General features: G+C 35.9%; 1 protein-coding gene across 9 annotated transcripts in view; it reads right to left on the reverse strand.

Annotated features, from left to right (window-relative positions):
• The window catches only part of LOC129787216 (forkhead box protein O), a 101789-nt gene that overhangs the window by 12305 nt on the left and 67223 nt on the right, over positions 1-22261 (reverse strand). For 6 of the 9 annotated variants that reach the window (XM_055822606.1, XM_055822609.1, XM_055822604.1 and 3 more), the window contains exons 4-10: positions 3218-3431; positions 3039-3129; positions 2359-2610; positions 1211-1382; positions 973-1141; positions 373-491; positions 52-297 (exon numbers count right to left, since the gene is read on the reverse strand). In XM_055822606.1, the coding sequence (XP_055678581.1) occupies positions 79-297; positions 373-491; positions 973-1141; positions 1211-1382; positions 2359-2610; positions 3039-3129; positions 3218-3431 (1236 nt within the window). In that variant the 3' untranslated portion in view covers positions 52-78. Of the gene's footprint in view, positions 1-51; positions 317-372; positions 492-972; positions 1142-1210; positions 1383-2358; positions 2611-3038; positions 3130-3217; positions 3432-22261 lie in introns of all 9 variants that reach the window. The other 3 variants (XR_008750201.1, XR_008750200.1, XR_008750202.1) reach the window with 1 other exon arrangement.

Here is a 22261-nt window from a genome sequence, read left to right on the forward strand (position 1 = left end):
ATGGAGGAATTTTCTTTTTTTCCCCACATGACCGGAGATGCGGACACTTACCCATGGGCAATGGTGATTCGCCTCGGCCTAGTGCACCCACGACGGCGGGGTCACGCTCGTCCTCGTGGAATATTGAACGGGGGCGTGTGCTGCTGCCGTCTGCGGCGATGGGCCGGACAGTGTGTTGACGATGCTACTATCCGTGACCGTCGAGACGCTCGATGAGTGCGACGTGGTCATATTGTGGTGTGAAATGGGGAAGTTGAAGTCCAGTGAGCCGTCCATGCTAAGCTCATGCTTGATAACCTAGAAGAAAGTCGATGAACTGGAGCAATGAATTTGTGGCGTAACCCCAAAACCCCCCAAAGGCTCTCCACCTACTTCGTCAACATTTGGCAGACCTCCGTGAAAACTATCTATATTTAGTCCTAAATCATCAATGATGGCCTGATTGTTGAGCGCCTCCATAAATTGACCCATGAGCGTCGATGGAGCATCACCTGCAAAAAAGGACGAAAGAGAAAAGCTTTATTTTTAGGACCAAACATTCTATATTTATTTATTTATTGCTGCCGGATATGAAATAAATTCTTCTCTTTTTTTTGGAAGCTGTCTTGCTTCTTGAATCTTGGTTGCTATAATAATAAATTAAGGACATTTCTCTTTGGAAAAAAAATGGTAAGAAAATAAATTTCTTGTAAGAAAAAATCAGAAAGTTTGGATCTTTTCTAAAGGAAATGTATTTTTTAGTAAATAAAAAGCTTTAAATCTAAATTCAAAAAGCTTTAAAGCTGTCTAAGAATTATTATTTCTAGAATTTATGTGAAAATAAATGAGAAAAATTAATTTTTAATGTTGGAAAATAATTTTTCTGAATTCGAAACTTTTCTTTTATTTTTAATTTAAATTTCAAATTCTTAACAATATCTAAACAACTTTTTATAATAGTCTTAAAGAACGTTAAAAAGCTCTCAAACTCACCGTTGTTGATGGGAACTGTCTGAGGTGTAAGTGGTGGACTACTCGATGATGGCCTAGGTGCTAATCTCGATCCAATAATTACAGAGTTGTAGCTGCCCATTGGATCTGGTGAGGGTTCACTGTGTGGATACGAAGGTGACATCCCCGTTCCCGAAGCTGGTGACATGCTCTGCAAAAGCAAAAAAAAAAAACAAAAATTAAACGTTTCCGCAGACGTTGGAGCGTTGTTCCAACGTACCTCTCTCGTATTGTTATGGTGCATACACGAACATGGCTGCATCCTGTGAATGGGACACTGATTCTGGTGCATTGCATACGTTTGAGCGACTGTAGCGTGCAGGGCATAGGACTGGGTAGCCTGGTACGGTGGTGGAGGTTGATTGTGGAGCTGCGTGGTCGCTGTATTGAACCTACTCCAACCGTATGATCAGTTGAAAGAAAAAAAGGGTCGTGATAATATTTTTCTGCTGCAATTTTCCTTGAAATTACATTAATTTACCCTCAATGAAGATGGATATTTTAATGTTCTTCATAAATATCAATAAACTTATCCACTAAATACTCGCAATATCATTCCAAAAATTAATGCAAAAAAACATGCTCAAGGTGATTTAGGAAAGAAATGCAAATATTCGTTACAATAATTTGTAATAAAATCCCATTTATAGTGTGAAAATTTCGTGCACTAAACTACGGGCATTAATAGAGTGGAAAATTAAATTAAAATTACAAAGCTCTGTGGTGAATTACATAACGAAATTAAATTTGTTTTAATGTCAATAATTATACACAGGTGGAATTTTATTATGAAGTCCTCATTTTCGAATTTTGCGGGCAATTTAGTAAATCAGTACCTGGTTAACCGATTTTTTTGCACCCAACCACTTTGTCCATTAATTTATCGCAAAATTTTTCAAGCCAATTTTGCATGTCACATGTGGTTCATTTTTCCTCCCAACTGCCGACCATTTGATGCTTGTTTTTATTTATTTCATGGTAGAATTTATTTATTTGATTCCTCACCCCGCATAACCAAAGAAAATATTTTTGCATTTTTTACCACATTGCGCATCAATTAAAAAACCATTGATAGAAATTTTTACTCTCATTCACGCCCATTTGGTGGTCATCAAAGTGTAAATGACTTGGCCTGGTGAGTTGCCAGGTCTCTCACATTAAACAATATCTTAGCATCTCCGTGGTGCGTGTTCGTGTCAAGGCGTAAGATGATTTATTTGAGAAAAGAGCAAGAGAGCGTTGAGGGAAAGTGGTGAAAGATGTTTCAAGGAGGAAGTATGGCGAGATGTGAATGTTTTGGGTTTGATGCTGATTAAAAGGAGCTTCAACAGTTGCAAAAAAAAAAAAAAAAAAAAAACAAATACTGACCCTTGCATAAATTCTGACTGCAGCGTGAGATCATCGGCCAGAGAACCAGCCAACTGATCCAGCTGCGCCGAGCCCTGAGCCGTTGTGGTAGCAGCAGTTGTGCTGGCTGTTGTGGTTGGGACAAAGTCATCCTGTGGGTATCCCCAATCCGGCTCAATACCCAGCACAGCCGGGATTGGACTCAACCGCCCGCACGAGCTTGCATTCGATGAGGCACGTTGCCGGAAATCAGGAGACAATTGGAAACCTCCGCTAGATTTTTCATGCATTTTTCCAATCATTTAGAAGTTTTTTTTAATTAATGAAAGGATGATTTTTTGAGGGAATTTTGGTGGTTTTGCAAAAATGAAAAAAAAATAAAAGAAAATTTTAAATAAAATCTAGAAAATAAAAAATTGCATTGCATTTATTTACATGATAAATAATTACTTTTAAACTACTGACTAATTATGTACTTGAAACAACATCGAAAGCTTAAAAGAGTCTAAGAAATAAATAAGAGATGAATTTCATATTTTCTTTAGAAATCAATCCCTTAATTTTTAAAGTTTTTTTCAAAATGAATAAAAAAATTTCTAAAATTCTAAAATGCAAAATTTTGAATAGATTCATGGAGCCAAGTAAAAATCATTGAAAAAATTTTAAAGACGATAAAAAAGCAAGTAAGATCTGATGCTTACCTATGCAGGGGACTATCGGGAAAGAGATCCAAACCCTCACTGACACTACTACTTGGCGACGGTGTGGCATCATTGAGCACTGCCGCAACCCCTGAAAGATTTATTTCACCACATACAATTTATTCCAATTCCGTGGCAAACTTTCCCGTATCTTTTCCTGCCATTTTTTCCTCTCTTACCTAGAGCTTGTGCATTCCTTAAAGCTTCCACCCTCTTCTTCGCCCTCCCTCGGCGCTTCTCGAACTTGGATGTCTCCATAGAGGCGGCCCGCCGTCGCACCGACTTCCCCGGTTTTGCGTCCGGATTCAGCATCCACCACGATGATTTACCGGTGCCTTCGTTCTGGACACGCATAAATCGATTGTGGAGTGACAAGTTGTGCCGAATTGAATTCTGCAAAGAAAGGGGACAACTCTCAGTGACTTTTTCGTCTTGCTTTTTGGGGAGAACAAAAATGGATGCAAGGGGGTGGTGATGGCAGCAAAGAGAAACGAAAGGAAGTTTCCTTTTTTCTTGAAATAAGGGGGTCCATAAAAGTGTCGGGAGAATATTGTCATGCGATATCATCATCGTTCCAAAGTGTCAGGGTGTTTAAGGAAATCGCAAGGAGAGTTTCACTTAATGTCTTTATTATGCCACCATAAAGTGATTTATTCTCCTGCAACTCCAATAATATACTTCGAGGGTGGCACTATTATTTTTATTTATATCGTAAAAGTCAGGAGCACATGATTTTCGAACCCTCTTTAAATTCGTTCTATCTGTGTGAGGATGCAACACTGTGGGTCAGTTGATGTGATTTTTAATTTAAATTAAGAAATTAAAAGTATTTTTTTTTGTTTTTTTAGTTTTCCTGTATTAATCTTAATAAAAAGGTTTAAAAATTCTTTTTTTTAAATTTAAAAACAAAAGGATGTGTGGAGTGATATATAAAGAAAAATTAAAAGGAAAATTTGTATTTCTTGAAATCATAAGTAAAAAAAACCTAAATGAAGCAGAATAATGAGATTTATAAAAAGTCAGCACAAAAATTTTAAAGAATGAAAAAAATAAAATTTCTAAATCAATTTTAAGATAAAAAACTATCGCAGTTCAACTTTCCACCCCTGTATTTACTCATCAGTGCATTCGAATCAATTTAATTCATCTCCAACTGGCACAAAAAAAATCATGGAAATTGCACGTCTCGAATTAATGAGGCGACAATCTCTCTCTATATTACCTCCAATTGCAATATCTCAGCTCATCATCTTCATTTCCATTTTTTTTGCCCAAGAATGAGAAACTTTTCGAAAAATTCTTTATGAAGAGAAAAACTTTCACTTTGAGGCTCAAATCCACTCCTTCTTCATTAATCCACTGCGCGACATACAACTTGTGGCGCTTTTTTTTTTCTCCAAAGAATTGCTCTGAGTGCGCGAAGTTGAAGGAGAAGGCATCATCATGAAAGAAGACGATGAATGCCATTCTTTTTTATGTTCTCCATCTCGCTAAAAGTGTTCTAATCTCGGTACAACGTGGCACAGAGCTCGAGATGTGGAAATAGAACAACAAGATAAATGCCAGAAAACTTTTACTCAAAAACTTTTAGCGTATTTTATTTGATTGCCACTGAGAAAGAATTCTTTTCCCGCAGAAAACTCCTTGCTGAATATTCAATAAGGTTTTACCCCATCATCATAAATTTTTGTCCATGCAGGTCAAACTTTTTTGGGGGAGGTGGTTGTTAGATAATTTCACCTCAACAATTTTGGAATTAAATTCATCTCTTCCACCTCGATGGATTGTTGGAATGTAATTCAATTGAATAATTGAGGAGAACTTTGCTTTTACATAACTCCTTCTTTGGCTATAATACAATATTAAATTACCTCCTGGGAGACGACAATTTACCTCCAATTCCCCTAATCTAATTACTTTTCTTAATTTTTCATTGAGCCTCCCCCCCAAGAACTTTGTTGGTCATTATTAACCCTTTGGTCCGCGATAGTATCAATTTCCTTTTCTATATTACCCATTTTGTAAACTCTATTCTCAATAATGCATGAATCACCGCACACAGAGGTGCTCTTGAAAGGCGGTGACCGCAGAAATTTAACTCTATGTCGTGCCTGCGTCTTATTATGTAAATTACTCCCCATATCGATCATGCGACGAAAGTCGAAATTGTCGTTAATTGGAGTTAAATGCCCCTCAATGGGACTTGTCCGATAATCGCCAGTACATCACTCTATAAATAGCAAACTGAGTGTAAGTTGGTGTTAAGAGGTTCTTGTGGAGAAAATTACCTTTTTTTTCTTCAACGGTGGAGTTTTATTATAAAACCAGAATTTCGGGAATTTCAAGTGGGTATATTCCAAAAATATACATCAGATCATGGAATTCCCCACGAAGTGGTTTTAAGAAGTATTTTTAGACATTTTTAGCACACTTTTAACAAAGATTTTGTGATAAAGAACAGCTACATACTTAACTTATGGATTTGGCTGTTGAGCTTTTCTTTTCTTAATGGAAATTTGATTGAAACTTTGCTTGTTTTTTCTACAATTTTAGTATTAATCTGAAGCATCTTTTCTCTATGATAATTATGATTAATTTAATTCAAATTTAATCGTTCTTAAGATTTCTTTATAAAATTATTTTTATCTTAATCTTAATTTCAATTAAAACTGTTTACTCCACTAAATAATTAATTAAATTCTTCTTCTTATAAAGCTTTCTCGTACCTTTTAAAACTCCACGATAAATTGGAAAAAAGAAATTTCCCCTCCTTAAGAACTTGCTACAAACACTGCATACAACATCCTCAACATCGAAACAACTTGTTAGAAAATTAAAAGCAAAATTTAATTCAAAACCTCCCCATATTTTCAACCCTTTGCTCATTTTTTTTGTGCACAAGAAAAAGGTCACAAAAGGGTTCCATAGAGTTGCTCGTTTAAAAATCATTGCGTCAAAGCAGTGAAAATTTAGTACCTCGTGGGGGATGTTGTGACATCAACCCCTTGAGAGAAGGGTTGTAACCTCTGAACGTCACCGTTTTCGCCACGATTTTCACAGCAATAAATATTCATAGCTGTGACTTTTATTTATATTTACGGAAACGAGTCAATTTGGATAATTTCCCAATTTCCTCGGAGCCATATCGCACACGACAATGGGGACACACTTCGCGACATTCAATTACAAATGCTGTGACGGAATGCAATGGGGTGGCTGGGGGAGGATGGCGTGTGTTCACGTCTAGACGAAGGATGGCAGATTCGGTGAAATTGATACAAATGATTGCAAATGATGCTAATGATATCATCCCACAGGGGGTGGAATGTTGTACACAGTGGGGGTGTTTCTCTTGTGGCACCAAACACACACACAAAAAAAATCCATCACACTGACTTTCCGAATCATTTAACAAAAGTACGAGAATTGGATTCCACCCGGAGTGGGATTACATTGCGATTCAGCGGATTCGTCAACCCGACAAAAGGTTCAAAAATTATTTGAAAGAGAGGAGAATATTTCTTCCAACACATATGATACTAATGGGGTTCATTTCACCGCCTTAGCGCTGATATAATAAAAATCCACCAACTAATTTAATTTAGTTAAGTAACCAATAATTGCCAAAGTTGCCAATTTTATTTGAAAACTCTTCCCTACCACTGAGCACAATAAATGTTCGGTGAAATAATTTTTGGCAAATTCATCCATTTACATTTATTTGTTTCTGGGTTCTAAATTACCCTTTTACCCACTGATTTGGATGGAAATAAATATTCGAAAGGGCAAAGAGATTTTTACGTTTTCGCCTCTTTGTAAGTAGAGAAAGGGATGAATTCTATTTTTGTGAATTTTTTGGAAATATGTTAAGAAAATGAGCTTTCCTCGCTTTCCTCAAGTAATCTCTCGGAAAACCACATTAGAGTTTTTTCTGCCTAGTTCTTTGCTCAATTTGAGTAGAAATTCAATTTTGTCATCATGTGATTGATCATTCTGTTATAACTTCCTCAACTTTCTTATCCAAAAAAATAAAATACTTTCACTGTGTGGCGGATTTTCATTTTTTCTCGCTGACTTGAAGGTTTTCATATATTATGGGAAATTTCTCATCATATAGAATTGGGTTTTATCCAATAAATCGCAATTGGAGCGTATCTAATCAACAAAAATATGTAACTTATAAAATTTATTAACTTTAACTGATTATACGTGGTGCAATTTGTGAGATAGCATTTATCAGGGGATGGAGAATTGAAATGTGAATAAATCAATTTTATTGGCAATTCCTTCTCTTAGCTATTGGGGGTGGAGGGCAAAAGAAAAGAAAATCTGTGCCTCCGATGGACCGTAATTGTGTGGCCAAAATGCTATATATGGAGCTGCTATCGTTTCTGGCACATCCGAAGGACATGCAATTTTTCATCGATGACAAAACTTTTGCTGCCCGTGCAAGAAGTTGAGTGTTGAGCTGAAATATGATGGTTGAAATAAGACACTATGCCATTCTGCCAAGTGTGAGATTTACGATTATATATGATTGCAAGTTGAAAAATGGCATTTTTTCTCTTTCTTAACTCTCGCATTTCACATTGAATCACAATGCAGGGGGTATATTCTTCATGAATTGATCATACTCAATTGATTATGCGCCAACAAGGATTTTTCTTGTACCCACATTCAAAACATTTATATGTGGAGAATTTTTGCTACACAACTTTTATGTATGCACAAAAGGGACAAAGTGAATGAAGCTTCCTAGCATAGACTTCCTGGGTTATTTGTTTAAAAAATTCCATAGGGTTGTAAAAAGTTTTGCAGTAAAATAAACTCAAAAAATATCCAGAAGGGATGAATCTCATAGCAAATGAGAACATAATCGTAATACAGCGGACGCAATTTTACGCATTTTCATGCGATTGTTTGCTCAAACACTGCAAATGTGCCGAATATTTTCACCCTTACCCCATATTTTGCTATGTATGTATGCTATATATGTGGGAGCAGTCTTTTTGGGAAATGAGAATACCATCCAATCGGATTACATTGAAAGATTTCAACTTTTATTCGCATTTTTGAACAATACTGACAACGCGTATGTTTCAATAAAATTTTGTTACACCAAAAGTTTCATTGTGCAATTCACATGGGAAAGGGGTTAAAGGGCACTACATAGGGGTGGTGGCTCTAGAGGGTGGATGAAAAACAACCAACTCTGTGCAAATGTTGAAATAGAATGGAAAACTGCTGTAGCATCCTCAATGTTTGACCGGAAGTTCTTACTCTTTGCCATACAATATATCAATCTTAATTTTCCTCTTCGCACTAGGGTGCATCATTTTAAGTGACTTCTCTGAGCTTTTTTTTTGGCTTTTCATTTTTCTTTTTTTTCACAATCAATAGACTAAAAATAAATTCTGAATTCCTTTAGAAAATTTACTACTTTTTCACATTTATTTTTTCTTTTAAAAGTTTGCAGAGAAATTGCGTCGAAAATTTGCATATAGAACTTTTCCGCTTGATCTTGTCACACATTCACGCATATAGCAAGACTTTCAACACACCATGTCTCTTCTCTTTCAAACCGTCACTTGCTAATTGACTCAACTACACGAAAAGTCATGCTGTGACCGCCAAGTAATGTTGGAGAATAACGTTATGCTTCATCACTTCAACTTAACTCCGCGCGCTGATAGTGTGACATCCCATTGCAGTTTTTCACCCAGAGACGGAAATATGTATTTGCTGGAGGTAATTTCCTGCTAAATCACTGTTTTACAGCGGAGTATCGCATCTTATCGATTGAATTGACTTTTTATCGCGTCGCCAATGTGAGAATGCAGCTTTTTCTCAAGTCAAAAGCCAGTTGGTTTGTGGAGAAAGAAATCGCGGTGAGAAGACGACGCGAAGTTAGTAACTTCCTCCTTAAGTCATGCAGAAAGTTAACCCAATAAACCAATTAACTTTTTAGCGGATTATAAATTAATTCATGCCATCCACTTTATCATGAGAAATTCATTGTAAATTAAATTTGAAATTGAATTTTCATATCAGAGAGTTTAAAGCAAAGCCCAGCTCTTGAAGCTTTGGATTAAAGGAAAATGAAAATATATATTTTTCCTTAACTTTATGTGCGGCAAAGTATAAAAATTCAAAGCAAAATAATTCCTAATTATGGTATAATTAAAGATTCATAGATTTTAATTGATTAACTACAGTTACATAAATAAAAGTATATAAATTAAATAGTTTGAAATATCACCCCCAATTGGAACCTTAATTTGAGATAGGGGTGTCGATGCATTTTTATTTGCACGCAACCTGCAATTCAATGTGAATTAAATATTTTGCAATAATACGTATATAATTGGAATTTCCTCAACATATTTATTAATGAATAAATTTTGTACATTCACACAGTGATAATAATGATAATTTCAGGGCGACTCTTTCACTTTTGTCACAATTTTATTGTGTCCCAGCCATGATGGGAAATGCATACGGAATCACGATAAATGTCATTATGGAATTACATACAAATATAATATTGAAAAAGAAGGGGGCGGGGGTGGGAGTACGTATGCAATTACAGGGCTCCCGGTGCGAAAAAATTATACAATAATGCCCACGTGGGTCAATCACATCTTCATCATTGTGAGGGGCAATAAATTGAATTTTGTGGCTTTTTGTATGCCAAAATAATTTTGCGCTTGATAAATGCACACAAAAATGCCCGAACCATTGACATGGAGACGTGCAATGAATTGAGAAGTATAGAAATTGGAATCGTGAATGAATTTTTGGGTGGGATTTATATGTATAGCCATTGAATCCCTCATGGGGGCATTACTATAGTTGCATTGGCACAGTGGGTGGTAATTTTAGTAATAATGCCCGGATAACTATTTCATTATTGCATTTGCAGATCAAACGCGGTGTTTATTACCACAAAAATGTTTCATTTCCACCAATTTCCGTCAATACATTTTTTTTGTGCACAATAACTTCCAATTTTTTCTGCATTTATCGTGATTTCCGCATTGAATCCTCCCAGCACGTGGAAAATTTCAATGGGAAATGATCCCGAAATGTCAGCGGTCATAAAGTGTGGAAGCCGTGTAGAAGCTTATTGGAGGAGCTTCTGCTGAGTGTGGAAAATCTTCTCGACAGATGGAATTTTTGGCAATCAACGAATGTGAAAAAAAGCTTTTCCAACTCTCAACCATGTGAGTCACATCAAAAATTTTCAAGAGAGTGATTTATGTGACCCCCCACAGATCTTTCATGTTGTATACATGAATAGGCATTGGCACGATGAAAAGCAAGAATTGCGTCTCAATGCCAATTTCCTCAAGCCACACAGACTAATTAATAAGGGTACCACGAGGAATTAAAAGATGCTAAATGACGAGAAATATCAATGAGTTTTCCTTCATTTTGTGAATGAATTATGTAATAAATTCGCTACGTTTTGGCAAAAGGGGAAGATTTTTGTGGGTGTTCTCCTTTAGAATTTTTAATCTGGCAATATCGTCTAATTTTGATAAATTTATTTTATTATATATGGTCTTGAGGAGAGAAGCGCAATTAATAATTTCAATTGCATAAAAAATTAATTAATTTAACTAATTAGTTTAAAATTGACATTTCATTTAAAAGGATAATATTGATGAAAGGAAATTTTTGTAAAAATTTTCCTTAAAACAAGTTTTTCATTTTGTCCTTTAGTACATCCCCGCACGTGTTTGCCCTATTTAAAAAATTCCATGTTTAAAAACCAAAGAAGTGGATTATTATTAATAATTTTATTAATAAAATCAAACCCCAGAAGAACAAAATAACCAAATTGGCTTAATATGGTGTCCATTATTTTGCATTGTATTTGCGTTGGACAGAAGGCCACATAAATTCGGTCGTGTGGCTTTAACCACCAAAAAGAGGGGGTTGCTGATTTTATTGTTATTTAAATTGGGTACGTGATGAAGCCCCGCACTGACTTTTCTCTTTTTTCCGCCCAACAATTGTTGCTCTTTTGCTTTTGTTCTTTTTTCCATTTACTTTTTTTTTGGTTTATTAAAATCATTCAAAATTCGTCAATAAAATCCAATTTAGCTGAGATTGTTTTCAGGAGGAAATTTTTAAAGTTTCCAACAAGGATACTTGCCTCCCCCCAATATCAGAGGGGGGGGTAAGTTTGAGGGCCAAAAAGATTTGAAAGGAAATATGGTTGGAGGTTACGAAAGAGTAATTCGGAATTTTCCACGCGCCAAACCAATACTGACAGATTGTATGTTCAGCATCGGTGCTTGGAAAAAGCGAGTATATCTATCTATATGCTATATGCTGGAAAATTCAGGGTTTGACCGGAAAGTTTCATGATATAAATCGTAAAATAAATAGACATTTTTTTAAGGTTTTTCGGGTCAAACTTTTTAAACAATTTTCATGCAGTTTTTACGTAAAATTATTTAATTTTATTTTAGAAAAATTTCTCTTGAATAACATCTTTAAAAAAAATTCAAATGTCTTGAACTAAAGAGAATATTACAATTTTGTAGGATATTGTAACTTTATCAAAATGGTATCAGCTTAAATCGCTTGAAATTATTCGATTTGTTCAAGAATTTAAAGAAAAGTCAAATTAAAAATTTTCTGAAACGTCGCTGGAAAGCTCAATATGCTTAGAATTTCTTTTTTATCATTTTTACTCAAAAGAATATTCTTTTAAGATTTTTCGCAATATTATAATTTTTTATGTATTATTAAAATATAAAGAAATAAGAGTACTTATTTATACCTGAAGAAGGAGGGTATTAATCGTCAGAATATAATTCAAAAGAAATTTAAAAAAAAAAAAGAAAAATCCTCAAGACAAAGTTCGGGAATTTTCGGGTCATTCCCAACATTGAGCGGTAACGTCGCGTGGTATGGTTGGAAAAATTGTAACTCGAGTCAAAATTTAGCGAAGCTCTTCCAGCCAAACTACTGTGGGTGGCAAATAGAAAGAATGGCTGTTACAGTGATTGTGTCTGTATAACATTTTTACCGATTTGTCGTCACATTGGCGCCTCGTGTCCTCAACTGTCGGTGAGGAAAGTCTTTCGGCACGAGGAAAGTTAGAATTTCCTCTTCTTTCCCATTTTCTTCATTCAAACATTTTGTGAACAATTTTAAAGCTCTTAATACAGCTTTGATAGATTTTTAAATTCTCCCATTGAGACGTTTAGTGATGCGAGTTTTAATCCATTTTGATTTTATCATAAAAGCCTAATTATTCCGGACTATTAATTTTTAATCTTGTGGATCTTCAGGTTCTCATAAAAATTCATTAATTAAAACCTTAAACTTTGTAATGCAAATCACCAAGTGCTGAGTAGTAATGTCAAAACTCTAAGATCGTAAAATGAAAGATATTTCCGTATAATGCTTTTTTTGGTCTGGAGCTAAGAGTTTGGAGCCACAGACAGTTATAAAAATAGCTCTAATGGACATGGGCCTAAAAATTGAGAACCGAAATGTCATGAAAATTCAAGAGTCTTTTGCTAAAAGCAGCCATATTTCACGATGAGAAGGAAGAACGAAAAAATCAGTGGAATTTATGTATGATTGTTTCAAAAAGGGCGTGATTAGCTCATAAATTGCATGGAAGATTTAGCACCAAATTTATGAATTTAATCACCTCGTGAATAATTTTGCCTCATTCTGTGATCACTCGAATGGAGGAAGTGGAGTAGTAGCGACTTAAATTATGGAGTTATTATCGCTTTTTTTTGGTGCTTTGTACGTGAGAACTAAATCAAGGTAAATTTTCGTTAATGGTCCCATCTCTGTGAAACTCCCTGCTCATCAGTTTAGTATAAATTGCCCACCAATCTCTGGGAGATAATCTCAATCCACCACGATACAGTCTATGCTGAGACTTAACTCTTACGCCTGGGCAACATTAGTTCCAAAGTGGTCTGAGATTGAGGCACACAGTGTGGTTCGTTTTTTTTTTTTAGATATTGCCATTTTTTTCGTAAAATGACTTACAAAAAAAAAGTGTCGGTGTCAGACACTTCACCTTGGCCTTTCTACGTTTTAATAGCACTAATGAATAATACGGCTATTATGTAACGAAAGATATGAGCGCTATATGTATTTTTATTGTGTATCTAATAACACCGCATTTTTTCCAACCATCAACACACAACAATCGCACTTTATACCAAACAGACAACCAGACTTCACAGACATAGCATTATTCATTATTTCCCGTCTAGTTTTTGAGAAGAGCAATGAAAGAAAAAATAAAGCATTGCATGGTGTAAAAAAAAGAAGACTCGCGTGATTATTTTTTCTTTACATAATTTCTTCTAATTACTGCTCCTAGTCTTGCATCCAGAGAGAATTGTTAATTCAACAAGACAATAAATAATGTATCGGGAGATCTACGCGAGAATAAAATCTTATCTTTTCTTGTGTTCGTGTAACGAATTTGTCGACGGAAAATAATCTCATTTTTTCACTCACACCGCGCACATTCCTCACAAAAAAAAAGAATTCAATACGAGACCTTTTAGCTGGGTATTTTATATAGGAAAACTATCGCACAGAAGGGGTGGGTACTCTGTGTGACCCTCACAGAGAGTGACATCCGATTATTCCGCAGAAGATGCAACCATTCATGCGGAACGAATGTTTCTCAACAGTGTGTAAAGACAACCCTGAGGGTTGTGTGATGACTTTTAAGTGGGTGGATGCTATATTAAGGGCCACAAGAACTTGCTCTCTCAGATAATTTACATAAAATACACAATACAAAAAAAAATCACCACCAGCCAAAAGGATGCACATTTCCGTCAATATTTGATTATTTACAGCGCTTAACGCGTTATTTATTCATAATTCTGCGCAGCGGTGGCTTTTGCACATCAAGCATCCCCTTTGGCAAAAAAAGAAGCATTATCTCGTTGAGTTTTTCATAGCAATTTATGTATATTTGGATTTCTCTACCGGCAGCAAAATGAGCAAAAAAACCCCAACAAAGAGTCATGAATATATAGAGAGATCTTCGCAAACTGACAGCAACCGACCCTGAAGTTGCGTCGAACTTACCGCAATGAATTTTTGGCACAGTTCCGTGCACCTCATCTTGAGAACAAATTTTTCGTGATAGAATACAAATATAGTACAAAATGGTACGAGTAATAGAAGACGAGGCTGCAGACGCGAAGAAAGTGCGAGGGAGTTTGAAACTATGCGCTGGTTCTATTCAACGAGGCGCCACGCTATTTTGGAATTTTAAATACAACCCATTTTCTATGTTGAATTGAATTTTAGATTTTAAGACCCGTAAAGAGGGGAGATTTCTTCTAAATAAATTTGTAATTTAGAAGTGTTTTAATTAGTCTAATTAGTCTAGTGTAATTTTCAATTTTTATTTAAATATAGTCAAATTTAAATTTTCGTAAATGTTCAAAGAGTTAAGAAGAATTATTGGATAAAAATTACTTCTCAAATGAAATGTTTAGTATTTTATACTTTTTTATCTCAATAATTCTCTTTTAAATAATAAAAAATGATTTTTAATGATTTAGAAGTTAAAACAAATTTTAGGAATAAAAACTCTATTCAATATTTTATTCTAAAAGTTTTAGTTACAATTCTTTCAGAATACTTCCAAAAACCTAAACCAGACTAATATTAACTTATCGAATTTAATCCAAAGTTGCAATAAACTCCAACTAATTAACAATTGAAAGTTATTGCAAAACTATATAAAATAGATTAAGGTCATTATGTTCTTATCAAAGTGAAACATGCCTAAAAAATATATGAATATTGGAATGACGATGGAACGTTTAAATTTTATTTTAATTTCCGCTTTTTTGTTAATTTTCTCCTTCGTCTGTGAATGAAACAAATAAATTAAAATGACATACTTATTTAATTACTCTATTAAGAATTTGTACAAACGGAGAGTAAACTGAAAGAAATCCTTTATGACAGTGCTTAAAGGAATAAAAACTAACCACGCGACTTGAGTCATAACTTTGTGGAGAAAATAGAACGTAGCAGATGCAGATTTGCGCAATGATTGTTAAAAGTAGCCAACTGGCTAAAGTTTTTGCCTATTATTTGAAACATTTAGTTGACTACATATGTATGTCCTCCTAAAATTGTACTACAATTTGCGTTAACATTTTTTGCTTACACCTGTAATGAAGATCTCTCTGGTTAAATTCTCCGGAATGAATGATAATAAAACTTAAAGATGCAATAAAATTTTTTGGAAGGTTTCTTTGGTTGTTAAAATTGTCATAATTTTTAAGGTTTGAACGTAATTTGCGATCCGGTGGCGTGTTGCATGTCGCACACAGAGTCTTGGGTCACATTAATTAATAACATTTATTGAACACCAATCAAGTGAAGCGTTCGCCACAGGTGGCAACACTCGCTGGAATGCTGCTTGTAATTTGCATTGCAGTGGCGCCATTTGCGCGCGAAAAATCTCCCTGGCGTTTTCCGCATTAAAGTCCTTTCTCTTTCCGGGGTGGCGCCTTATCATACCCAGGCGGACCCGCACTATCGATTCGCATTCACTTTGTACACACACACACAGCGATATTGCAGCAATAATCAATTCCCATCAAGGTAAAGAACAATCAACACGCTGCGAATTCTCCCAGGTGTGAATAATTCAAATGGCTGATCTCGAAATTATCGAATCATATTTATGCTCTCTGCGTGGCTTCTCCGCACTGGCTAATTAATTCCACAATCTATCACCATAATTGACTGCTGCTGCATAAAACATTTAATAACAGGGCTTCTCTTTTTTTACTCTTTGCTTTTTTTCACGGAACTGGAAAATTATATATTGGAATCGGCAAAAGTGAGCACTTCTTCAGTTTCTTCCTCTTCTTTTCTTGTCAAATCATCGCGCGGTGGGTATGACGGGGTGGAGCACAAAAAAAAGCGAAGAAGAAATAATCATATGGGAGATTTCAAGGCTGTTTCTTACACCAGACATTTCGTACATACATACATTATTTGCACAGTGTGGGACGCAAAAGTATGGGCACGCAGTTGATGAGCAAAAAATTTACGCAGAAGTTTTTTTTTTTACATAGAGAAGGTTTTAATTAATGTTTTAGGGAAGCTTTAAATCTATGCGGAATCATTTTTTTAATTTCGTGATGGCAAATTTTTCGCATTCCAGCCAAAGAGATTTTACGAGATTGTGACGATAGTTAGTCGCTTAGCTCCCTTAGCTCGGTTAAGAAGTGAGTAAGAAATCAAGAAGGATTTTTGTTGATTTTTAAATCGAAGAGAAAACTTCTAAGAAAAATTGAAAGAATATTTTTTATATTCTTTCAATTATTGAAAACAGGATGTTATATATTAGCATTACCATGTTGGTAAAATTTCTTTATTTTCTCAATAAATATTTGTTTAGTATTTAGGAAAATATTTATTATCCATTTTTAAAATTAATAAAAAACGTTTAACAAATATTTTTAAACGCTTGTTGAAGCTTTGTATAAAGAATCTAAAAAAGATTCTTTTTCTAAGTCGAGAATTCAAGAATTTCAAACGTTGATCCCAAAATTCATAGCAAAATCTTAAAACAAATTATTCTTTTCTTCGATTTTTCTTTGAGATTTTAAATAAAATAAAGATAATTTTTTAGCCTCAAGATCTTTCACTAAAATAAAATTCATTTTTTCTTTAAAAAGAAATCTCAACAGTAGCTCTCGTGGCTCTAATTTCTTTTCCATCAGTGTGCATGACTTCCCACTCCCGTTTTCTTTCTCTTATACTTGCCAATCACTGCTAATAGTGGCGTAAAATAAATCAGATGGTTTTCAGGCATCTGGATGTGACCCAAAATACCCGAGAGGTGGGCATTTTCTTCTCGCGAAAAGAATGCTGCTAAAGATCACCATCATCACCTGCACTAACATACCTGCAAAGAAAAAAAAAAGCAACACAAGTCTGTCAGTGGAACAGTTCACGAAAGAAAAAAAAAGGTTATTCAAATGAAAATTGGAAGGTCACTGAAGGGTTAAGTTGTGTGTCATTTTAGCTGTGTTTCTTTCAGACACAGCTTTTGTGTACCGAGCAAAATCGAAAGTCGTCAGATCGGGCTCAAACTTGGGATGAGCACGAATTAGGGTCCCCACATTCTAAAAAACGTATGCGCCAAAAAATTTTTTTTCCGGCCGTCCGGCCGTCCGTCCGGAGTTCAGAGCTAAATTGCAAGAGAACGGTAATAGATAGAGACTTGCGGTAAACGGCAAAGTTTAAATATCGACTGGAAGACATCCGATTATGATGTCAAATTTTACCCCCCACCCCCGCGTCCGCCATTTTGGATAACGTCAAAATTTTGCTTTCGCTATATCTCAGCCCCTGTAATAGGTAAAAATCTGAAATTTTTATATGTTATAGGGGACATCAAGAGCTTTCCAACGATACCTTATTTTCGAAAATCGGTCAAGCCGTTTAGTCAATATGGCCGCCACAATTTTTCATCGAAAATCGACCATAACTCGAAAACGGCTTGACCGATTTTGATCAACCCGGGGTCAAATGAAAGATCTCAACAAACCCTACAACTCTCTAGAACATCCGAAGTTTCAAAAGTGACCGCTAGGGGGCCAAAAATCGAAAACAAAATTTTCGATTAGTTTTCGATGAATATCTCGAAAACGGCGACATAAATTTTTTTCATTTTTTGATATGTTGTAGCTGACCATATTATCTAGCTTCATGCCAAAAATGAAGAAAATCTATGGATCCGTTCTCGAGATATAGCCTTCCAAAGTTGGCATGTCATATCTCGGGTTCTACAAGTCCGATCTTGATCAACTCAAGCGCAAATGAAAGGTTTCGTGAAACCCTACAAATGTCTAGAACATTGCAACTTCGAGAAATGACCGCAAGAGGCGCTAAAATCGAAAACAAAGTTTTCGAAAATTTCGAACTCGAATTTTTCGAAAATGGCGACATAAATTTTTTTCATTTTTCGATATGTTATAGCTGAGTTCAAGACCTTTCAAACAAAAAAAATTTATGAAAATCTATGGATCCGTTCTCGAGATATGGCCTTCCAAACATTTCTTAGGGTATGACTTTTCAACTTTTCCCGACTTTGCGCGTATTTAAATTAATTCGCGTTCTAGTTTGCTCTCACAAAATTGGTACACTGAAAGAAACACAGCTCCCGTAAGCTTGGTCAGCTTACCAGTACATTTTTCTGTCATTCACCATTGCGCAACAAGTGGCGGCAAGTTGTTCCCCATTCCATGTATGTTTTGAACGCGACAGCATTGAAAAGGAATACTAATTTCTTGGCAATATTAATAAATTGACCATAAGAAGGTGCTCAGCAGTTGTCACTTGTGACCTTGCTGAAGGCTTAAAGTCAGGCTCCTAAAGCACTTCACCTGCTCAGGTTGAGACGCGCCGCCGCGAGTGATCGTGAGTCGCGTACCCATTTGAGAAGTAATATTCGTTACGAAATAGCCACGATTTAAGAGATGTAATACGTTTGACATGACAAGTAGCTCCGATTGCACATGAATTGGCCATACGGTGGGCAATTTGAGGCGCAAAGCGCAATTGGATATGACAATTTTCAACCATAATGCAATATCTCACGATAATTAAAGCCGTCACCGAGGTGTGAGGGACCCGATTATACGCCTAAGCATGTTTTAGCTTTGATTTGCCATTTAGCCATCGGCAAGCTCTAGGCGGTGAAGATTGGAAAATTCAAAAGCCTCTGGAAAAAGCCCAAATGGAAAATTTTGATAAAAGATCTTTAATAACGTTTTGTTTGATCATTCACTTTATCGCTATGAGAAAATATATGCATGTTTGAGATTTAAATAGAGCTTTGCATATATTTATATAAATTGGATTTATATTTAGAGTTGCGGAGAGATAAAATTGATTCCAGTGTTTAAATATTACCTATTTGAATGATTTGACTTCTTATTCTGGTCAAAACTCATTTAATTTAGATAAATAGATAGATTTGCCTTGTCTCACGTTGAATTACCTTAATTTAATTTTATTACATATTTGAATGATTTTTGAATAATAAAGTTACGAAGCCGCAAAACGAAATAACGCGGTCGTAAAAGGGTTAACAATAAACATAATAATCATCATAATTAACCTCTAGGCCGCCAAGCGGGGTCGTTGAACGACCCCAGCCCTATATTTCGTGCTATAACTTAATAAATATAAAAGATACCATTCCCATCTTTTGGAAATAAGTTCTTTGGTTATCTGAGGAGGTTGTGTAAAAATTTCAGCTCAATCCGACCACCACAAGAAAAGTTATGAAGGAAAATGTAGAAGAAGGGAATTCAAAAATTGGTGTAACGGCCATGCTGCGGAAAATTTCTCAGAATGAAGTTAGTCACATCATAAATCATATGGTTGAAGGGGGTTGAAGGGTTGTGTTTACTTTCTCACTTTACCTTCTCAGTGTCAGAATTATCGCGAATAAGTAACATAAACAACATAAAACATAATTAGAAGCATATAAATGTGCAAAACAATAAAGAATATTCGAGAAATATTGCCATTTATCACGGTGCGGGAAGTGAGGGGAATGTGGGGAAGTAGTGAAAAAAAATAGCAGTTGCGGTCAACTTCGTGGCAAATTTCTCACGAAGAAAGTGTGAAAAATGAGTGAAAAATGTTTTTCCCTAATATCTTCTTCTGCGTGTTTCCGGGTGGCGAATATGTGATGCAAGGGGCAAGAGGACTATATAAGGAGTCTAAAGGTAGTGACCCGACAGTTCCCGGTTGTATGGTTTATGAGAAAATCGACTTCCTTCTTGGGGTCGTTCAACGACCCCACCTTGGCGCTCTAAGGAAGCTCCAAGGTCTTGGCGGCCAGCAGGTTAAGCATGGAATTTTAGGCCTATATCGTCATTTGCGATAAACAATCCAAAGCAGAGTTCAATTTTGTTTATTACCCCCCTTAATCTTATCAATATCATGCCATTACGTAATCCTCATCAATATGTAAAAACCGCCTTAAACCAAATTACAAAAAAAGCTCTATTTGCAATAAATCATTTTGAAAAGAAACTAAATAAATTAAGACATTCTCGTCAAGACCATCTGTTAACCCCAAAGGAATAGCTTCTAATTGTTTAACAGCTAATCTACCTTGATTGAAAAACAATTAAAAGCCAAACGTGTGGAACATTTTTGATTTATTTTGCAAACTCAACCGTCATGAGACTTAATTTTGTACCACTAACGTGTAAAAGCTGATGCAATATGGGCCGCCTTCCGGAGTCTGTGAGAATTTTCCACAAGAAGACATTTCACTGCCAATTAGGCGCCTTGTTCCGTGTGTGATACCTCGTGGCGAAAGCTCGTCTACGTTGCTAATCAGTAAAATTCCACACTTATCACTTTCAAGACTCGTGCTGAGCGTGACAAGAAGTTACCGATGGGACATGATGATGGTGTGACCATGGTTCTGCTAATTGAATTTAAATCCCCCTCTTGAACATTCCCTTTCGCAATTGAAAATTCATTTCTTTGCTCCACAAGAGACTTGTCTGACTGTCGGCGTTATTTTTAAGAAAAAAAAAAGAAATACATATAAAACTCCTTTCCGCGATAACCCACTTGAACTGCCAATGGGAAGCAGGGCCGGTTCCGATCAGCTGGAAATATTTCCATCCCAAAACTACAACATTGTGATTACAATTTGGTATTGTGAGTGGAAAATTTCTCTCGCAATGACTCAATTTCAATGTATTATCACCCAATAAACGACTCACAATTCACAAGTGTTGCCACAAATGTGAATATGTAAATTAAAGTTTTCTCTTTTTCGGCGGAAAAACGCGGAAAAGGGTGGATGGGGATTCTTGCGGAGCTTTCGGAACATCCTTGACGCATTCAATGGAGGGCCGCGTGGAATGGAGTGAAAAACTTGAGGGAAAAAAACTCGTATGCAAATTTGTGAAATTGTCTTTTCTCACCACCCCCGACTTTCCCACCCCCTTCCACACCAAATTGCGATTGTCTCCCCGGGAAAAAAAGCCCTGGCTCTGGAGACAGTTGGCGCCTCAATGCGAACGTCCGCCTTTCGGGTGCGAGCTTCCACAGTTACTTTTAAAATATATATTGAGTCACTTTATAGGAAATTGGAAATTTTTGCTTTAATTGGAAAAGTGAGATAAGCTTAATTATTTTTCTAAATAGTATATTTTTTTATTCTTAAAAGCTTTCTTTAAACATGGTTGAGGAAAGTAAGAAAATTTTAATTAAATATTCAAAATTATAGAGAGTTTATCTACCATTTCTCCTTCATTGACTTCATCTAGCGTACGCGACTTAGAGCAACTCCATCCCCATTCAAACCCACCCACCCCTTCCTAACTAAAGTGGGTGGTTGTGGGGAAAAAGGCAACTTTTATTTCCATTTTTTATTGCTTTAATACTTTCTGCTGCCACCATTTCAACCCTCGTACATCTTTTCCTCCTTCCGCCAGGGACCATTTGACGTTGATATTTTTATGCGTGACCAGTTTTTTACTGGCATTTCATCCTAAAAGTCACACAAATTTGCCTAATACGTCTCTGTGGAGATGCAGGAGCAAAAAAGAAAATCACAGTGAAAAAGCAAACGCAAAGAACTGATTTATGCTCCCTCAAAAACGTATTTTCCAACAACTAAAATGTTTATTCTGTGAAAGCTTTCCCAAAAGCTCCAATCGTGGTGGTAGCCCACACAAATTTGTTGGAATTGCTATCAAATGTGCCGAAGCCATGATCAATGGTTTGCTAATTAATTGGCACTTAGGCGAGAGAATATATGATGGATTCGGACATAACTTTTCAATAGATTTCCCGCCATTCCCGCCCACACTAATCGCTTTTTGCAATGCATGTAGAATTGACGAGATTCTGTGTCTCAGGCGCAACTCAATCGATGCAATTAAGTTTCATTAATCACTTCACAGCTCTCCAACAAGGCCGTGACGATGGAGTTGACAAGAAGACATCACACATTCTTTTCTTGCCTCGCAACATTCTCACACCCATGTGCAATTTTATTGAAAAACGTGTCTCTCAATCGATGCTGCAAAATTGCACTAATGACATTTTAAGCAGGGAATTTCCCCGCTTAGATAGCGTGCGAGAAAATTGGTGGTTTAACCCATCAAATACATTGTTGTTCTACCTTTAACTTGTAG

The sequence above is a fragment of the Lutzomyia longipalpis genome, chromosome 1 (assembly GCF_024334085.1).
Source record: "Lutzomyia longipalpis isolate SR_M1_2022 chromosome 1, ASM2433408v1".
Classification (NCBI taxonomy): Eukaryota; Metazoa; Arthropoda; class Insecta; order Diptera; family Psychodidae; genus Lutzomyia; species Lutzomyia longipalpis.